The sequence below is a fragment of the Notechis scutatus genome, chromosome 1 (assembly GCF_049901735.1).
Source record: "Notechis scutatus isolate UNSWTSFEM ecotype Mainland chromosome 1, rNotScu1.2, whole genome shotgun sequence".
NCBI classification, from domain to species: domain Eukaryota; kingdom Metazoa; phylum Chordata; class Lepidosauria; order Squamata; family Elapidae; genus Notechis; species Notechis scutatus.
The window spans coordinates 306,351,788-306,374,008 of NC_142009.1; the positions used below are offsets into that span (position 1 = coordinate 306,351,788).

Below are 22,221 nucleotides of genomic sequence, written 5' to 3' on the forward strand. Positions count from 1 at the left end.
GAATGTGTTCCACAGTTGGAAGATGCAAGATTGGGAATAATTGCTTCCCAAAGCCTATAATTAAATTTATACATTGCATTAGGATCCGTGGTGGTGCAGTGGTTAGAATGCAGTACTGCAGGCCCATTCTGCTGACTGCCAGCTGCCAGTAATTTGGCAATTCAAGTCCCACCAGCGCAAAGTTGACTTAGCCTTCCATCCTTCCGAGGTCGGTAAAATGAGGACCCAGATTTTGGGGAGCAATATGCTGACTCTGTAAACCACTTAGAGATGTCTAATAAAGCACTGTGAAATGGTATATAAGTCTAAGTACAATGTCATGATTTACTTAACCATAATTGGTTGACTAAGCCACAATTGGATTAGTTTGCACAATGTTCTATACCATTAACCATGCTTTAGTTGGACTGATTCACTGAATAAAACTAAATCCAACATTACGGCCTTAGAAAATAATTGCTAGTTAAAATAGACATTGTAGCAAATGCCAATGAACTTAAGATTTCCTTCTGAATAAACCCGTATGGCGTTTTACTTCACAAAAACTAAATTACCAATATGGCAGTTGATTGCTTCCTACGTACAAATGGGATTTAAAACAAAATACTTTTATTGTGGATTGGCTCCAACTTAGATTTCCACCCTCTTTGTTCAATGAATCTGTATTTTTTATTTCTTTCCTTGAGTCAAGCAGCATTTGATAACAACTAAGTGTAATCAGCGCTCAATGGTTTATGTTTTTGGGGGGGGGGCAGGAAGAGAAGGATAGAGCTTTTGCCTGTAACATTTTCAAAGAATTGTACCTTTATAAACATTGTTATGACAGAATGTAGCCACTGCCTTAAAAAAAAAAAATCAGTTGATGGTTTGGAAAAAGGTCAAAAGAAGGAAATGCAGGTTATCTACCTCTTCAAACACACATTTCTCTCTGCCTGTATTTTCAAGACAGACTGAACAAAAAGCCATTTTTCTTCCACTACTCAGGTTACTGCATGTTTTTTTGGTAAACTTTTTAGAAGAGGTTTGCCACTGCCTCCTTTCTAGGGCTGAGAGAAAGTGACCAGCCCAAGGTCACTGACCTGGCTCTGTGCCAAAGGCAGGGCTAGAATACCTGTACTTATAAATAGCTTCATAGAGAGATTTCCAGTGCATCTATTTAGGGATGTAAAATTGTTCTATTATGGAAAATGTGGCCTTGAATGGGCTGTATTAACTATTGAACAGAACAGAATAGAATAGAATAGAATAGAATAACAGAGTTGGAAGGGTCCTTGGAGGTCTTCTAGTCCAACCCCCTGCTTAGGCAGCAAACCCTACACCACTCCACACAAATGGTTATCCAACATCCTTTTTAAAAATTCCAGTATTGGAGCATTCACAACTTCTGGAGGCAAGTTGTTCCACTGATTAATTGTTCTAACTGTCAGGAAATTTCTCCTAAATTCTAAGTTGCTTCTCTCCTTGATTAGTTTCCACCCATTGCTTCTTGTCCTGCCCTCAGAAGCTTTGGAGAATAGCTTGACTCCCTCTTCTTTGTGCTAGCTCCTGAGATATTGGAACACTGCTATCATGTCTCCTCTAATCCTTTTTTTCATTAAACTAGACATACCCAATTCCAGCAACCGTTCTTTATATGTTTAGCCTCCGGTCCCCTGATCATCTTTGTTGCTCTTCTCTGCACTCTTTCTAGAGTCTGTTTTACATCGTATTGGATTGCACTAAGATTTTTTGGAATAATTAACTTCAAGGTCAAAGTAGCCTATTTCAAAATCAGTTCTATTTCTGAACACTGGAACAGCCCTTTTTGAGAGAAATGCTCCATGATTATATATTAGACTCATAGCAACATTTATTATCTCCTGTTTATCTCATGGGATTTATTTATTTATTTTTGCCTCCAAGTTGTTGTGTATCTAATATCTGACACTGGATATTGAGTGAGAACTAGTTAAGAAATAGGTTAGGTTCTCCCACTCAAATGAAAGACTAGTTTAAGTGGCTAAGGGGGCATAGTCAGCCCTTCTCTACTTCTAAAAATATTGGCATCTCATTAGCTTTGATCCCTAGATAGAAATAGCTCAAGCTGCTAGCAATTGTTTTCTTTTTTTTCCAAAATCTCTGCAGTAAGTGGAACAAGCCAAGCACATTTGACTTGTGGTGCAGTGGACAGGGAACACCAGGGAACGTAATCCAGAGCAGCAGAAATGAAGTCATCATCTCCCTATTGGGAGATCCTTTTTGCTTTGGCAAGTAGATGAGATGATATTGCTGTGCATGGCAGATGAGCATTAAGAGAGCCAAAGAAGGAGAATAATTATGAAACTTAGTCAAGGTTTTCCTTTTGCCCTCCTTTTTTGGATGGAATTACTATTTCATGTTAGCAGTTTCAACAGTAACACAATTTGTGAGATTGCTTGCATTTTTTAATTTAAAGGGAACAGTTCTCAGTCTAGCAGCTGAGGTCTTTTCAAAAATCACAGTAACTTTCCCAGTTGAATCTGTGCAATAGAACTATACTACGTCGAGCCATGAAAGATTATTTCAATATATAATCACAGAAACAAGATTACTATATGCACAGAGATGGAAAAAAAAATCATGATTACGCACTATGAAGGAATAGCTGATAAAACTGCCAGAATTTGCTGAGATAGACAAAGTGACTTTTTTGATTAGAGAAAGCACAATATCGTACATTTACTGGTGACTGGAAACTCCTTATGGACTTTTTGCGTAAAAATGAACTTGTGATTTATGGTTTTGATAAATTACACAGGATAGTTATAGAAAGAAAGAAGAAAGAAGAAAGAAGAAAGTTATGGTGGGACTTTAGAGAAAGAGGTTAAAATATAATTCTACTTAATTGCTGTGAAGAATTATTGGAAGCCACTTTAGACCTTTGTATTTTTCTTTAAACCTTTTTCATTTTTTAAAAATCTTTTTTTCTTATTGCATTTTTTCTTTTATTTCCCTCTTTTCTTTTCCTTTTATATATTTTAGTTAGTATTCTTAATATTGCTGATAAAACTTTCAATGACAATGATATATACAAAAAAGAGTATTGGCCATAATAGCTCCTAGTTTTCTTTTAAAGACATATAAGTAGTTGATCAACACCACTTCTAATTTAGATGGGTTAAATGAACTTTTGGTCCATATTCTGACTTAACACCTAATAAATTTATAAGAGACTCTCTAAATGTTTTAATTTGGAATGCATACATAATTGCATTTTATACACATGTGCAGAACTGTTCACTGCTATATTTTCTTATGTATTCATCATAGATACTTTCATTTAAAAAATTGACTCTGGTATTTGGGTCTAGATATATTGAAAGAAAGAAAAAGCAAAGAAAAACAGTTACATTATGACGTATCAATAATATTTTACAACAAAAAGAAAAATAGAAATTCAGATTCAATAGATCTTTTGTGGAAGCTAGAAACTACCTACATTTTAATATGATGAGTCTAGAATGGCCTTTACTGTAGAGCATCAAAAGCAGAATTGTTTTAACTCTAAAACATTCTCATTCTGAACAGTTACTTCTTGAATTTGTCATGTACATGCATTCTTTTTCAGGACTAGGGACAGCTCCATGCAGAATAACCCATATCAAATAACTATCTTTAATACACATTATGTTTGAGCTCAATACCCAATGTTCACAAGGAAATATTAGAGATGGAATTGTATTGGAAACAATATTTTCAGTATAGTATTCAGTTTGCAAATTTCTGGATACAACCCTCATTTAAGTTTGAAGAATATTTCAATGCCCAATCAGCTGAGGCAATCAGTTCTTCGAAATTATAGTACCATATATCTCCTAAAGAGACTGAACAAGAAATCACTAATGGGTTCCCTTAATTCTGGAAATAAGTTGCTATTTTGATGACCTTTATAAAGAAAAAAATAAGAACATTTATGTGTGGATATCATGATTCACTTACCACTTATTAAATGCTGCCAAGTACAAAGAACAAACTGCTGCCATTAAATTGCATTCCAGGTTCATGGATTGGTTTTGAAATGAATAAAATCATCATGAATGGAATTTATTGTGAAATAATTTGCTGCATTACATTCAGCAGGCTATTTCACTCAGTAGATCCACTTTCATTCATGAAGACTTAGGGTTAGATTATTCTTGAAAGCAGCACAGCAAGAAGAATGTTCATACTTAAATGAATTATTGCCTTCCTTCTTATTCTGCAAGTAAAGAAAAGGATTTATACAGCAGAGAAAAAACAATTGGGTGGGGACAGATATGAAAGTACTTTGCAAGTATCTTAAGTTTCACAGAAAGTCAAGATACGTTCTCTCTCATATCAGAGTTCAGAATATGATATACCATAACAAACTTAAAGGTGAACTGAATGCCACAGAAAAACAATTCAATAGAAGAACTACTTGTGTGATTGGGAGGTAACACACCTTGTTTTCAACAAAGGTTGAAAACAAAGGTTTGGGGTGCTGGATTTTTTCACTGATAAGAGCTTTGGAGTTGATGGACCACATGATCGCATTCCACTGTATGACTCTACGTCTATTTCCAAGCCATCAGTCTTGGGATTTTTGTAGGATTGGTCTTTTTTTAATGAAATAAACATGAGCCAGAATTCTTATGCTACCTAAATATTTTATAGAAGGAACACATCCTATGTATGGAGCTGGTATACAGAGACAACAAAGCATTTCACTGGCTATTTATCATCCCCCTGAATTTCATGCAATACCAGTGCTGTGACAAAGCACAGATGTCAAAACTCTGAAAGGTAAACTAGCAATGACCTCATTGTCCAAGAAAATGGGGTTATTGATGGCAACCCAATATCATAGTACATCCTGTGCTTTCTCTTAAGGCCAGGTAGAAATGCAATGGAAACAGTAGTTTCTACTCTTCCTCCCCTGCCATCTCCTCAGCCCTGAATGAGAAGGTATAATTGTATCCAAGAGACTCTAATCTTCTGATTTCCACTGACCACCTGGGAAGACAATAGGCTGATAGATCTAGATGTACTAATAGATATCTCTTAATTGTTTTATAGTAACGGTGAAGCAAGTTCTTGCCTGGATGTATCCCCAAGATTTTTGCATGACCATAATTCATTTCTCACTCTACCTTTAAATGTGTAAGTGCCTAAACAGGGTCAGGATATTTTTTAAAAAATGTAATATTTAAAATTTAAGACATAGTATTTTTATCACTACTGTATAAAGATACATATAAAAAGTAACCTTGAGTAGGATGGGAATGTTATTTTTTAAAGGTATTAAAACAAACAATAAGAACCCTTGGCCAAATTTGGGACTTGGGTGTTGTCTTGAAACTTCCAACTTCTGCTTATGCTTAAAATAAGCAATATTCCACAATCATTAGCTTTTATAAAATGAACAGTAGATCAAAACAATCCTAACACAATAAGATATCAAAGTAATTCTGAACCTGATGGAAAAGATAGATCACACCAGCCAAATAGTAGGGATTGCTTGAAGTGTGTAGGTGACCCTGCCCTTACACTGGTGTTGCATTGTACCCCAGTGAGGAAATGATCAGACGTTCACTGTGCCTGTCCACAATTCTATGAAATTCCTGCTGATAATGAACAATGTCCCTACTTTCCTTTCTTGTATGTTTTTTTTTTGGTCTCTAAACCACATTTAAACCAGACTAGCCTTGAAATCTTCAAAGACTTCTTCAGGAAGAGAATGTGCTTTGTGAAGCAGGAAATATGATTAATCTATAGCAATAGCAGCAGCAGTAGCCTAAATGTTTAAAGTGTTTAATGCATAAAATCTTTGTCAAAAGGCCAGGGAGAGCTAAAGGAATTTCCAGTGATGTGTTAAGTGAACCACTTGGCAGAAGACATTTTCAATTTGTGGAAATGCCTGAAATAATCGCTGTCGTAGTGGATGCAAATCTTGCATGTATAAATATGGCTTCTCCAGCATTAGATAGTATCAAAAAAACCAAAGGTGATCATTTAGAAAAATGCCGTATGTATTAATGAACATTAGTCATCGTGATATGTGCTATACTTTGATCTTTGCTAGTTGATTACCATGTACAGTACATAGATAGGGAATGCAGAAAAAGCAATTCATAAATAATATCTCTTGCTGCCCAGAAGAAATCAGCAATAAATAGGACTGTTCCAAGAGATTTGTCGCCTGAATGCCTTGGCCATTTTCCTACATAGAAGAATCACAATATGAATCAGCCTGGGGCAGTTCAAATAAACACAGCAAGCCAGCTGGGATGGAATGCAGTGAGGAGGTGGATTCCCAGAAGGGTGTGTGTGCATTCCAGAAGAGTAAGGAGCAATATGTGAGAGAAAGAGGGGAGAGACAACCTCTCCCTAATAGTTCATAGAGTATATTGCAAATGCAGATAACAGAAATCTGTCTGGCAAGATTTTTCTGTATTTTTATAAAGTAAATAAAGAACTCAACATGGAAGAATGGCTATATGTCATTCTTGGTTTTGGGCCTGACACCAGGTTTAAGGGGATTGCCCCATGTGGTTCATAGAATATACCCAGCTTTGATCTGTGGGAAGGAACTTGGGGCAAAGAGATACTGCCTAGGGAACGGTCAGATAAGAAAGAGATGGTCGGCAGCAGGTTAATGGGCAGGGAAAGAAGCTCAGAAAGGACCTTTCCTAGTTTCTCAGGCTGTAAATGAGACAGCAGGAGATGTGTATGTTCAGACTTGTAAGATTCTATTAATATAGCCTTTACAATAAAATAGAATTGTCTCATTTGGTCATATTTCCTGTCTAGTCTACCTTACCTTGGAAGGCTGACATATCCCTCCCATTAATAGCTCCTGTTTCATTCTTCCTAATTGCCTGACCTTATTCTTTATTTTACCTGCAAAGATGGAAAATAGTTAGGAGATATTTGCCAGCCTTCTGTTCAAATTACATCAATCCAATTTACAGCCCTTTTGAATGGAAGGAAATGAAGAGTGTTTATATCTTGGTCATGTTCTCCTCTCTTGCAATAGTTCACCATCAGATATCCTTGGAGTTTATATTAGGAAAAAATAATAATTAGGTCACCTTCTGTTTCTAGGCAGAATTTGTCAATTTCCATTGCTTCCAGTGGCAATGGAATGCACAGACCCTTGATTGGTAAGATGGAAGGAGTGGGAGAAAAGAGAAGTATGCATGGAAATTATTTTAAAGGTAACAAGAATACTAAGATGTTTTCGTATCTTAGCCTGAACAACAGTGCACAGAACTGTTCACAGGCAACTTTAGGCAGAAAAGACTCTGAAACCCACATTGAATAAGAATATACATATAAATGATCCTAAATTAATAGCTTTATTTCTACTAATGAAACCCAGGGAAGATACTTTGGTAAATTCTCAGTTATACACAACTCTCCTCCCCTTATGAAGCATAAATAACCAAGAGATTATTGTCTTTAAGAGTCTTCCTCAAGAAAGGGAAAAAAGAAGACGAGACCTGTTTCAGAATATATAGCATTGAGAATGTTCCAGGATCAAGAAGGGATACAGATCATGTGATCTGCAGTATTCTAGGGTAACTAAAGAACCAGAGTTTTCTATAAGGCTAAACCTTCAGCTTAGATGAGTTTACTGATTGTTCCTCTGGCTATACTCTGGTAATACATTGAATCCAACTACTTTTCTCTAAAAATTTACAGTCCTCCATTTTTTTTATTTTACTTTTATTTTGCTGTGATATATTTCCTAATACATGTTCAAACAGACATTTCTCTTATTAGCATTTAGGATTGCTGTAATCTTGCAGCTTGCTACAGACAGCCAATATAAATTGTTTACTAGCTGCTGGGCTTAAAGTGCCTTTGACTTTTCGTCTTTTAATTAATTGAAGTGACAAGTTTCCTCTTTTTGACCTTAGGCTTAAATCTCTGGTTGAGAGGTGGAAAAGGTTTTGGCAGGAGCAATACCAGTGGCCAGAATTCACCAAAGACCTCAGAATATGACCCTGAAATCATCCAGTAATGGGAAAAGTAAACAGGAATGAACATTTCTGCATTCCTATATATATATATTTCAGTGCACATATACATTGGAATATAAATAAATAAATAAAAATCTTGCATGATGCCTACCTTCCTCCCTTTGTCAAATTAGGTTTAGCAACTCCAGAGGAATCAATCTTGGAGATCTCCCTGACAATAAATGTTTTTATGTGACACTTTGTATATGTTCATGTGTTTATGTCTGTCTGTCTGAAGCCCAGCTCCAAAAGAAGGGCTAGGGCAGGATAAAAAATTGATATAGGTTGAATAAAGACTGATTAAAATTAATTGCTTATAAAATAAATGACCCCATTTATGAATCAAGAAATATCTCTCTTACATAGAAATCAGTTTCACATACAGAAATATAACCTGTAGTCCAGCAGAAACTACAGAAAAGGAGGAAAAATATATAGGATGGGAATGAGGGAAAGAAAAAAGTGCTAAGAGAAAGAAGAGAAACTGGATGAAGATGTAGAAACAGGCAAAGGAATGAAGAAAGGTAAGTCCTGATTAAGTGTTCAAAAAGGGTTTAAATTCAGACATCAAAGCAGGCCCTCTATATAAATGACTAATTTTCAAAAGCTTCCATGCTTTTCACCAACCATTTTTACTTCACACCCTATATATTTCTCTCATCAACTTTGAGATCACTGGACATCTCCCTACTCTATAATTATATACGGCAATAAATGTTTGCCTTATTTAAGGTAAAGGGCTCCCCCTGCACATACATGCTAGTCATATTTCCAGCTCTAGGGGGCTGTCATGCCCCTGGAGACTGACTCTGAGGGAGAGGAGGAACAGCCGACAGGGAGTGGAAGTGTGGCTCCGGAGGTTGTGGAGATGGCTGGGAAAGGGCAGAGGCTGGCTGAGCAGTCAGAGGAGGACCCAGGCCCATCCCCTATCCATCCTAGGACATGCAGGGAGGAGAGGATAAAGGAGAGACGTGGTCTTCTCAGGAGAAGAGGGCCTTGATCCTCTTCATGGGCTGCAGGTATGAAAACTGAATAAGAGTTTGGACCTGCGTAATGGCAAACACTGGAAACAAATCGTGTAAATATCTCTAGTTTATAGTTCCTCTCTGAGTTTGGCGTCCTTCCCAGTGTGATCTGTGGACATCCTCCAGCCCTTATCTTGCCTGGTTTGTGTTAGTTTTTGCCTTCTTCGTGTAACTGTGTGGGAGGTTTTTTTTGTCTTCCATCAAAGATATTTGAAGCTTGGAAGCAAACTGAAGGAATAAAAGGGGGCTTCACCTGTTTTCTGTGACTGTGTTTGTTTTGTATCCCACCCTGGGTCATCACAGGGGTGGTGCTCATCTCTGTTACAAAGCCGAAGAGCCAGCGCTGTCCAAAGACATCTCTGTGGTCATGTGGCCAGCATGACTAAATGCCAAAGGCACATGGAACGCTGTTACCTTCCCACTAAAGTGGTTCCTATTTTTCTACTTGCATTTTTACATGCTTTCGAACTGCTAGGTTGGCAGAAGCTGGGACAAGTAAGAGGAGCTCACTCTGTTGCGCAGTGCTAGGGATTCAAACCACCAACCTTTCTGATTCGACAAGCTCAGCGTCTTAGCCAATGAGCCACCGCGTCCCCTAATATTTACTGTCAAGTAAATATGGAAAATATTCTTTGTTTGTGTATATATGTGCCACAACAAGCTATCCATGGATCTGCACTTCTACATTTGACAGTTATTTCTTCTTGTCTGAACTGGGGATATATTGAGAAATGGCCGAAAGAATTAAATGGATTGAAGGTTCCAGTCAAAATTGCAATTTACCCTTTAAACATTTGGGCAAACTTAGACAAATCAGTAGGCTCTCAATTTTGTCATTTAAGAGGGATAAAAAGGTATTACAAAGTGGCAGTTCAGAAATCGGTAAAAACATATATTAGAACTTCAGGTAGTCAGAAAGTGATGAAGCTCTGCAGTAGAAATGAGAATGACAAACCAGCCAGTCTGACATCAATACCTGGAAAGATTCAGGAATGATGCTGTATTAAGAACCTTGAAAACAATGCAGTGATTACAGAAATATTTGACAGTAACTTCTCATGACACTCTGATTAGGAAGCCAGTTATTTATAGAATGCATGGTATGCCTATTATGTGGTAGTCACAGCTGACTTGGAAACCATTTGGTGAGAGCTCATCAAACAGAACTGAATTATCAAATGAGATGTTATATCAAGTGAGATGCGGTGTTGTCTGGGACGCTATACATCTTATTCATGACGTATTTTTCTTGTTAGCTTCTGGGAGGAGGGCTTTGTGGTATCCGAAGTAGAACATCCAGATTAAGTCAGTTGTGTTCCATATAGTGTGTTATGTATGTGTATAGGAATATATATGCTTACATATACTTTCTTTTGAGCGAAGGCAATAGATTTTCATTTTTAATGTGTAGTAAAAAAAGAGAATCATGGTTATCTTATCTTATCTTACCTTACCTTAACCTACCCCACCTTACATTACCTATCATTTCATACTTGGCCAAGTATTCTTCGATGTTTTTGTAATTAATGACTTCGATAAAGAAGTAGAAGAAATGCTTATCAAATCTACAGATGATGCAGAACTGGGCAGAGTTAATATTCTAAAAGGCAGAAATAAAGTTTAAACTAATCTTGACAGTTTAGGGACGTGGTTTGAAAAATAACTACAATGAAATTAATAAGAGACAAATTCAAAGTTAATCACTTAGGGGGAAAATCAATTTGAAAGATACAGCAGGGGATGCCAGACTAAGTATATGAGAAAAATATATTGTAATTGAAGTGAATATGTATCACTAGCAAGACATTGTTGCTGAAATGGCAAATGTAATTTTAGATTGCATAAATTATCTAACTTAGGCTGCACAAAACCAGATCACCTGTGCACTATCAAACTGTTAAAGAGCTCTATATTTCTTAGCTGTCAATTAATAGCCATCTAGATTTTTACAGCTTAAGTTATTATAGAAAAGTGAATAAAAGAAGACTTTCCATATCAAGGGGTGAGTTTCACTTCATTCTATATTGTTCAATACATGCTTGAATACTGCCTCTAGCATTAGGCTCTCAATATTGAGAAAGATTCACAGAAATTAAAACACTGGGTAAGAAGATCAAACATAATAAGCAGGGGATTAGAAACCATGTTTTAATTAGAAAACTGGCATGATTAGCTTTCAGAAAATATGACAAAATGAGAATACAATAGACATTTAAAGTAAGTGAAGGGATGTCCCCAAAAGAAGTTAATGCTTGTTTTCCATGGTACCAGCTTTGGGATGGGAGTTGGGTTCATTGGTCTACATGCCTGTTTTCAACCTTAAGTCATAGGAAACACTGATACTGACTGGTGTAATTTCGTCAGGATCTCAGGAAGACATTTTTCATCTGTATCTGCAGATACTGGAGATTGCAACTTAGACATTCTGCATGTGAAGTGTATGTTCAGCCATTCCACTTTAGTCACTCTCCTGAGATTGTGCTAAAAGATGATCCACAATTTTGACTTCACTCACCTGGTTTGGGATTTCCAATGACCCTTTAGTGGTGTATATATGTGTCACTTATAAATGAATCCCAAGGCAAGTGAATGAAGCAGGAAAAAGAGTTTGAAATACTAAGACACTCTTAATCAGGGAAAGTTTCATTGCTAAGTTGATCTGGAATTTTTCACACATTATGCTATTTTTTATTAACACCTGATTTTGTGGAAGAGACTTTCTTGAGGGTTACATATTTAAGAGAGATAAAAGCATAGGCCAGAGAAAAATAAATGATTGTTCTGACTAGAAAATGCAGGAAGATAGCTGCCAAATTAAACGATGACTATGGGAATCTAAAGTAGACTGGACACTTAATGAAGACTTGAGCTGTCATATTTTAGACTCTTGAGCTTCTGTAGCATGTGTTTCAATTCAAATTATGTTTGACAGGCTATACAATCTTGAATGACAAGGAGGGGGAACTTGGACAACTGGTTTAATGGACAAAGCTTAGAAAGAGAAGAAATCTTCTACCTTGACTCTGGGAAGTATGTTGACTCTGGATTGCTGATGATACCCAATTAGATATCTCTGTGCTGACTAAGTGATGTTGTCAAGGTGCTTTTGCAATTTCTGGAAACTATAGGAGCTAAGATGGGGAGGATCAGAGACAATTTCAACCCTAAGAAGACTGAGTGGCTGATATTTGGAGGACTTCTTAGATCTGTGTGTTCAATAAGGTTGCTTCTGAATGGGATGGCATTTCCCAGACAGCTGATGGGCAATTATAGATGATTTCTATTTTCTTGAGTCCTCCTTGTGTACCAACTATACCTCTTTTTAGATTAGAAAGCTGTATTCATGCTTTGGTCACCTTTTGGACTTTACATGGAACTGCTTTAAAAACTACTTGGAAAACTTCATTATTTACTGAAATACATGCTCAGGGCACTGGGAATTCCAATAACCAATGTTGGAAGAAAGATACAACACTGACTAAATCAGATTGGGAATTTAAACTTGCAGACTCTGAAGCAATGGCAAAACTAACAGCATATGCCCAGAACAGAAGTTTAACCGAATTCAAGGAAGGATGTTTTCCATATAGAGTACTTCATGTGGCAAGCAAAATATAAACCCAATATAGTTTTAAGTCTAAATATTTATAAACACTGTAAATTGATCAGAATATAAAATGAGGGAAGTTAGAAGTTAAATATCTATCTACTATTTTCCAAGCTGCTCATTTTTTTCCTTTTCCTTTTTTTTTAATACTTATAAATAACAACAAAGAGAAGAATTTAATATTATGTATCAGTTTCAAAGACTGGAACCTTTCTCATAAAATAACTCAGTGCTTTTTTCTAATTTATCTCTGTTATATTTAGCGTTAACAGTACAATTTAAGCAACCCTATGTTCATTACATTTTAGAAACCACATTTAACACTGATGTACACTTCTCCTCTTCTTTAAATGTTTAATTTATCTAATTTATCACAGTGTTAACAATTTCTAGTTACATAAATACCACTGTACCTAGTTATCATCAGTATTCTATAATGTATTCTTTGCATTTTATAATGCAATAAAATAATTCATTTGGAAAAAAAAAAAAGGTTACTTGGAAGGTGTAACTGGTCCAGAATGCAGTAATAAGGTATTTATGGGTGTGACTCTGTATGTCTAAGTAGAACATCTACTTCAATAGCTGCACTGACTCTCAGTTTCCCTCCGGGTTCAATTCAAGGTGATGGTTATAAAGGTGATGCATGTCAGAGGGCTGGTTTATTTATGGAACTACCTTTCTCCAAACATTTCTGATCCTCCCACAAGAGGTATACTAGGCCTCTTTATTACACAATGCCATCTAATGAGACCCAAGAAGCATGTTTCCTCTGCAAAGGCATCTGCCCTATGGAGCAATATATTATTTTAGATTCAGTCCCTGGTAATCCTTGGGGCTTGAAGACCTTCTCTATACAGTCTGTTGGCTGAGCCAGTTTTAGTGTTCTTGAAATCCATGCTAAGCCCAAATTGCCTTATTCTATTCTAAAGTATTCCTCCAAAGAGCTGTAGAAGCCTCACAATAAAAATAAGAGTTAAATTTACAGCTTTCAATAATACTAATGGCTATTATGAAGATAAATGGAGAAGTCATCTGAAAAAAGTTCAGTTCACAAAAGGGAAAGGCATTCTAGAATTCTAGAATCAATCATAATTCTTATTTCTTTTAACAGCAGCATAACTATTGAAATTAGAGCTTCACAGTAAGTATAATTTAAGTTTTTAAAAAAGCTGTCAACTAGCTTCACAGTATAATGGCCAAATTCCAGTAACCATTATGTTAAGAGATTCTTGTTCAATGTTACAAATGTTCTATCCAACTTGCTTCTGTGCACTCAAAAATCTTATGTGAAATGAATTATTATCTGCAGGGTTCAGACATAGGGTTTGAGACCAGCAAAAAGTTGGCAACCCGATTTCAGAAGTCATTATACAACCTTTAAAAAACTATTTTTATTCAGAGTTTTTGCAGCATTAATTCAATGTCAGAGAAACAAACACAGATGGCTGATGCTTCATTTAACATCTTTATAAACATAATAAGTAGATTTTACAAACCAGTTGTAGATTTCTCCAATATGGAGCAAACTCAGACAGAAGCAGTTTCATTTTCAATCAGAGCTCAACATAGCTGCAGAGCTTAACATAGAGACACACCTAGGCTACTTTTAGTTTCAGTTTGCTAGGCAACATCTAGTTTCAATTTCTTAAACAGTTCTCACTGGCTGACTTAGTTGCTATGCCTATTCATTGGCTGACCTTGTTACCATGCTCTATTCCAGTTCATGAATATACTCTGACAATTTTGATTGCCATCCTTTAGTGGTGGTTTATATGGCCTTGAAATAAACAAATTGGGCTTATTTTCAAAATACTGTCTCCTTTAACAAAGCATCAAGAAAATGACTGGCAAGGGAGATAGGGAATAAAAAAAAAAGTAATAACAGAAAGTTACAAAAGAAACATTAACTTGATAAAATATCACTCTTTAATTACCTGTCCCAGAGGCTAGGTGAAGATTTTGCGAGCCTGCCCTGGAGTATTCTAGGCTGCCATAGGCAGGTAGGCACCCAGGAATTTCGTACCCTGCAGCATGAATAAAGCATAAACCATGGCTAGGAATTCGTCAAAATAGACATCTCTGTGATAACCTAACAAAAATCCTGCAAACAGGCAGCTAATGTATATAAACATATGTACTGAGAGAGCTAGTTAAAATTAGGTCCCTGAAAAATATTCAGTATATGATGGACACTTCAACAAATCTCTTCAAACAACTACCAATTCATAGATCAACAAGCAGACAACTGGAAAGAAAGTAAACTAAGCACAAAACTGAGAACTATGGATTATCACCTTCTAATTGAAGATCCTCCCACAAAGTGGATTCTAGCGTCAATCTAGTTAATTAATTCTATTGTCAAACAATCGTTGGATGTTTTTTCTTATTGTTCATCTGAAACTAGGAGCATTTTCTATAAGCTAAGAGTTCATCAAGTAAGTTCTCTTGCTGCATAGAGTGTGCCCAATTTTCTGTGTTGATTATTTGATAATTGTGGCTATTTTATTGACTTTTAAGGCCGCTCAGAGTCATTCTGATTTGAGTGGCCTTGCGAATTGAATGAATTAAAATAAAATTAAATATATGCTTTGATGTCATGATACAAGCTTTATTCCTTTTATACCTTTGTATCATTTGGCCTTTTGCAGATGCTCATGGCACTGCACCTCTAGGTCTACTCGCTAGACCAACCAAGTATTTGTCTTCTTCTATGTGACAGTCCATTCCATTTGTATACATCTGCTTTCCCCAGCTTTGCACTTTCAGAAAGTGTTTAATTAAAATGTGCAGAATCTAAAATCTTTTCCACTGCATCTGGAAAGCATCAGATTGTGAAAGAGTGCTGTATATCATACAGTACGGAACACCTGATATATGTCTTTAAATATCAGTGCAGAGATGTTGATTAAGCAGGTAAGAAGCATAATAGTTTGAATCCATTCTTAAGACATGTTGCATGTGAAATTAAAATATATCAATTTGTATGCTCCCTGAAAAGAGTTTGTCATTAAGGGTAGTCTTAAGGAAAGGATGATCTTAAAATTGCAACTTGGAAATCCTAAAGCTATTATCATTTTTACACCAAGTATGTATGTTTTCTTTCCAAGAGATCGTAACTTAATTGGATTCTGTGCAGGTAAATGTGGGAAAGGAAATGATATCGGGGTTCCTTTTTTCTTCCTTTGCAATTGTAACAATTTGTAAGGAAAGCTTGAAGAAAGAGATATGAGTGGATCAAGACCACTGCTCTAAAGAAATGATGAGGACATCTTAGTTTAAAATGGATTTGGACTTAGGTTCTGCATCTAATAAATTGGGCACATCTGGCAGCAGAAACTGAAAGATCTGTGATGCATTAGAAATGTATTGGAGTGAACACAACTGGAACTAAACTTGAAGAAGCAAATATACAGACTATGATTAACACACAGCTAAAACAGATTGAGTGCCTGACGAAAGAACAACAGGTAAGCAGGCTAAGCAACAGGAACTGCCACAGAATAAGGCACAGCTGTGCAGCACTAGTTTGCAGTAATTTTAATTTTAACTACCTATTTTGTGCAATTTCTTGTATTTCTGCTAAAATAAGCAGATGGCTTTTTTTTAAAGAATATCTAGCACTCATGACATTCCTTGGTTTGGGGAATGAAATATCTGCAAGAAAACATCCAAGCTCAGAATGCATCAAGGACCCCTCAAAAGAATATCTGCACAGCAATAGGAAACTAGAACCCAACATTTTTTAATAATTAACATATCCTATTTCTTTTTTTATGTTTGACTTTTATATCCTTCTTCATGGCTCTGTAGCCCTTTCCACGCCCCCAATATTGTGCACAATGCATAAATAAACACCCTTCTGTTACCACATGCCAGTATAAACCTGCCAGCACTGTCTTACAACAGAGGTAAAAACCGCTGGAATATTTCCCAGGAAGAGCACAGTAGGCTCTGTATAATTACAAACTGCACTACTCCCAATGGTTACTGAAATAAAGTGATGTTTCCTCATGTTCATATCGAAGTAAGGGCTTGCTCTGATGGCCTGTAATCAGATACTAGGTTGCCTTAAGACATTCTGATACCAGAAGTGAAAATCAAGATGGTGTCTTTCTTTAATTCCATTTACAAATTAAACTGAAAGTTGAACCTCAGTAAGAATGCGAGTTTAGCTCTGGCAAAGGAAGAAACAGGTTAGGTGATTTTTGGATAGGTTCTTAAACCTCACTGCTGCTTTTATTTTAAAGTTGATTCTCTTATTTCTTTGTCACACTATCAGTACACAATAGAACAAAAATCTGCTAGTCCAATCTCTGCTTCTAAAGTGCATGTCATGCATTCACATTTTGCCCTTTTTTGCATTTGGGTGTATGGAAAAGTTTCAAAATGGTTGCCTGAAGTCTTGCAGAGAATTAAGACATCCAAGTTTTGCCCACTGACTTCAATGAGAAAAATTGACTTGTTTCTTTGAGGGCATGGGCATTTTTAATGTTGCAAATAGAAACTTCTGCAGCCTTAAGATACCTAAATTGGCCCTTATGCCTAATCACATCCCTTAATACCGAGACAAAAGTTATACAAAGCATTGAAAGAATGCCAGCAGTGCCATAAAAGTGAGGAGAATCAGAATCAGCAAGAGGGCGAATGGATCATTATGATTAAACTTTGCCCCTTTTCTATATGGGTGTGATATCAACACATGCACAAAAAGGTTAGGGCAGCATCACCAACCTTTCCAACTGGTGGGCTCCCCCGGGGGGTGGAGAGAAGGGTTCTGTTTGAGTGACAGACCCATGCACTTGCACATGCAGCTCCATTTCCATGCCCACCACTCACACAAATGTAGCTTCATGGGCAAGCACAAGTGCCCACTGCTTGTGCAAGTGGAGCTGAGTGTGCACCCCCACTTGGACAGCCTGGTTCCGAATGGGCCACAGCCTGGAAGCAAGCTGGAGCCTGGGGACTGGGCACCCCTGGGTTAGGGTTTGCTTCACAACATGCTGACTACCAATTTCTCAATTTTGGTACATACCCATATGTGATACCACTGTTGAGGATTTTCCTGTGACATACTTTCTTGCTTACTTTTGACATAATAAATTAATAATATGAATCATATACTGCTGTCAGACTCAATGAAGTTTTTTAAAGTCTTCAACATCCCCAATTAAATGTATAGCATAATTTTAAGCCCTGATTTTGATTGATAACTAATGTTTTTCCTGCGTTCCTTCTTCATATGCTTTATGACATACATTGCGAGCAAGACTCACATAACTTCTAACTGAAGAAATGTTGAGAATTGCATTGAGATGTAATAAATGTGGCATAACTCGGCTTAGAAAAAAATGTTTAAAAAAATCTCCCCAAAGGGATTTAATAACTTCCTGTCAGAGATAATCAGTGTTCACTGGGGCTACATTAATCCAATTCAGAAATGTAAGGTTGAAAGATAATGAGCAATTATATGACTTATTTATTTGCCTCATATATTAGAAATATGAAAATGAAGTTAGTGACATTCTAGTGGAAACTGTTTTATCTTTGATAAAAGGAGGAAAGATTCTGACACATTCCAGTATTCTTTTCTGATGAAAGTGTTTTCATTGAAAAACCAACAGGAAATGTAGCTATACTTTGATAAGCCCAATTTTTGCCTTTGTAAATGTAGACATTGATTCAATATATGCATCTTTTCTTTTTAAAAAGATTATTTTTATTACTTTATCTGGTATGCTTTCCTGCCAGGAACAACAAAACATGGTTTATTTCTATAGATAGCTCTGCCAAATGCTGAATATACGATATTAAAGAAAAGAAATAAGGAAGCTTTTTATTGTGTTGTGGTTGATAATCTAATTGATTTTGCTTTTTATTTTCATATTTCATTACTGACAGTATAATTTTTAATATGTACTGTGGTGCAGAATTAGTATTTTCCCAGTGCTTGGTAAAACTAAAGAAACTTTGAAAGCTGCATGAACCCTTGGCAGTCCCTCAGTTGTGCTAAAGGTACAGACCTGGCCTTAGGCCATAACACCACCACCACCACCTCCACCTCCTCCTCTTCCTCCTCCATGTCAAAAAGGAGTACTTAATTCTTTCTTTCAAAGAGTAGAATGGAAATGAAGTTTGGTGAGTTATCACAATGGTGATGTAGGAGAGTACCTCTTCTATCAAAGGTCAAATCTTTTGAGGTCAAGGCCCATGTAGGATGTAGGGAGGTTGACAACTCAGCTGAAGCCTACTGCTGACAGAGGTACCGTATTTGGAGTTCTGGAGTTGAGGCACTGTTATGGGAATACAATTTCATGTCCCAAAGGTGCTTTTTCAAAAGGCAACTGGACTTTGTTTTTCCTTGAAGACATTTTGCTTCTCATCCAAGAAGCTTCTTCAGTTCTGACCGAATGGTGGGGAACAGAAGGATTTATATTCCTTCCAGTCATCTGGTTGTTAGCGTTCTATCTTAGGGTCATTGAGGTCACTTGGGGATTTGTCTGTGCCATCAGGGTCATCTAAATCAGAGTGCAAATGGGTGTGGAACTTTTTTTGGAACTGCTGAAAGAACTGTGTTCAGGTGACCCTGTGGGCACAGAAGTGGCCTCAACGACTCTCAGAGAGTGCTAATGGCCAGATGACTGCAAGGAATATAAATCCTTCCATTCTCCACCGTTCAGTCAAAACTGAAGAAGCTTCTTGGATGAGAAGCAAAACATCTTCAAGGAAAAATAAGAAAGTCCAGTTGCTTTTTGAAGAAGCACCTTTGGGACATGAAATTCTATTCCCATAACAGTGTCTCATCTTCCTTTACTGCACCCACATTTCAAAGATCTTCCTGACTGTTTTGGCAAGTGCTGTGGGGCTCTTCAAAATTGGCGTGCACCACAACTGGCCACCTTAGAGCTAATACTGAAGTCCTGAGCATCTTTAGTGATTTATTTATTTATGGAATTTATTGGCTGCCCATCTTACCACAATGCAACTCTGGGCAGCTTGATTGCTAACAACAATCCTACAGTGTTCATTGAAGCAAACTAACCAGGAAGATCTTTAGTATATGTCTAGTGGTTTCCATTGGTGGGTACAATGGGACAGTCTGCAGCATGTGCATTATAAAACCTCCCACTCTAGAGCTTCTGTCTTGCATTGAAAGTCTTACAGACTGGAGTTGGAGGAGCATTCCCCACACTTCAATCCCCAAATGCCTCTTGTTCACCTTGACTGCTTTGTAAATGTGAATGGGATTGCCTCTTCACTTCAGCAAAGGAAATCAAGTTACCTCCATGGCCTAAATTACTTCAACAACAACAAGGTGTAGTAATTAGGGCAACAAACTAGAAACAAGGAGACTCTAAGTTTTAGTCCCACTTTAGGCCTAGATAGATTGAGCCAGTCACTTGCTCTCAACCCTAACAAGTAGGCAATGACAAACCACTTTTGAAATCTTGCCGAGAAAACAACAAGGTCTTGTCCAGCCAGTCACCACTTACTTGAAGGCACACACACACAAAATAATAAAAACAAATTAACCACAATCTTCCTGCAGTTCTGGAAGATGAGAAGAAACTGAAGCAATCTAAGGCATCATTAAACATGCTTTAATCTCATTCAAAAATGCTAATTCATCTAATGTTTTATTAGTTTAAAATATTATTTTCACAAATCCAAGCACAGATGAAAATATTCATCAGCAGAAAAAAGCTTCTAATTATGACAACCAAGTTTTATCACTTATACTAATAAGAATTATAACAGTAAGAACATCAACAATTAATTAATATTTGAATCTTGCTTTCACTGTTCAAAAGCTTTCACATGCATAATCTTATAAGAAAATCGCTAATCCTTTATCCCATAATGAATCTGGCAATAGGTGGTGGGACAGACGCTGAGACATAGCAGCTTGCTAATGAGAATGCATGGAATAACTTTGTCAAAAGATTTGTTAAAATCAAGATATATTAGATCTGTAATTCTCCCATAATTTAATAAGGTAACTAATTCAATTAAACAATGAACTAAATTTAAGTGGTAAGCTTGATTTTTTACAAATTCATCCTGATGCCTGATAGATGAATACACTGTTTTCAAGGTGCTTACAAACAGATTGTTTTTTCAATCTATTCTAGAATCTTGCTAGCTATTAATGAGAGATTAATCATATTTGTAACTCCATGAATCCTTCTTTCTTTTGTTTTATTTTTGGAGATGAGACAACTGTCTCATCTCCAAAAATAAAAATGTCTCATCTGCAGTCACCTGACTTTCATTCATTCTCCAGGATTTCTAGAAGATAAAGGATTGAGATTTGGCCAATCCATCGGTAAGATCTTTCAGTACCCTATGAGACATTATCTGGCCCTGGAGATTTAAACTTATTTAATTTCAATAGGTATTCCTTAACAATATATTGAACATTAAGCTCGGAGTAAGGACAGCAGTGGCTCACATGGTTACAGGGCTGGATTAGCCCGCATTCAAAGCCCGGTGCCCCGGTATGTCAGGGTGAGCTCCCATCATTAGCTTCAGCTCCTGCCCACCTAGTAGTTCAAAAGCATGCAAATGTGAGTAGATAAATAGGTACCATTTTGGTGGCCTCATTAACAGGGTCATGAAAGGAGCCCCGAACTGGGTGTACTCTGGGCAACGGTGATGTCACCAGCTAATCCTTTTACCACAGAAGCACTTCAGATATGCACTGGAGAAATGCACCTGAACCACAGGTGGCAGTACACAGAGATTTTGAATTTTGTTAACCTGGAAATAGCAGTAGCTCAAGGTAGTGTCCTAGTCCCACTTGGTCCTCATAATTGCTCAGAAGTTTTAATGAAGATTCAGTCATTTAGGTACTGAGTTGATGTGATGTTCCTTTGTTGCCTTCCAGCATTTTGTCATATACTTTGAGAAATTGGCACATCTATTTCTTTACTGCCTTATATTTTGAACATATCTGAAAAAGATCTTTTCATTCACTAATCCCAATTTATTCTAAACTTTATGTTTTCTGACATCAGCTTTGCAGCTACAGGCTACCTTATGTACTCTTTCTTAATTTTTTGGTTTTCTATTTTCAGCCTTTATTACTTTTAGTGTGCAATTTGTACAACCACATTGGACTCTTCTAGCTTTCTTTACTTTACTCAGTGGAATTCTTTATGACTGTGCTTTTAGTATCTCCCAACATCATAATCTCCTTTTCCTAACTGCATCTCCCACCATGGAGGTTTATTTATCATTACTCTATGTTACAAACCACTTATAGCTAAATTGACCCCATGTATCAAACATAGGAAAATCAGCATTTGCCTGTTAGAGAGTCAGGGTTACACAATTTTCAAGCAATTAACATCTCTGCTGTTCAGAGTTTTTGAAATACACTAGTTGTAAAAAATCTCTAGAATAATTTAGGGCTCCAATAGAAGAGAATATTAGTATCTCAGGGTTGATGAAGTTACTTAGTTTGGTAATGAAATGTCTGCAATAAAACAGCCAAGCTCAGTGATCACCAAGGACTTCACAATAACATTTAGAACATTCTGTGATTTTGTTTTGTTCAAATCAATTTGATTTGATATGGACTGCA

At 36.7% G+C, this 22,221-nt stretch overlaps 1 protein-coding gene across 4 annotated transcripts in view; it reads right to left on the bottom strand.

The window, feature by feature from the left end:
* BEGAIN (brain enriched guanylate kinase associated) overlaps positions 1 to 22,221 on the bottom strand; it is a 169,165-nt gene that overhangs the window by 94,336 nt on the left and 52,608 nt on the right. For 2 of the 4 annotated variants that reach the window (XM_087952173.1, XM_087952175.1), the window contains exon 3: positions 14,573 to 14,662. The exons of the other annotated variants lie outside the window; for them this stretch is intronic. In XM_087952173.1, coding sequence (XP_087808299.1) covers positions 14,573 to 14,662 — 90 coding nt within the window. The remainder of the gene's footprint in view (positions 1 to 14,572; positions 14,663 to 22,221) is intronic. 4 annotated transcript variants of the gene reach the window in all.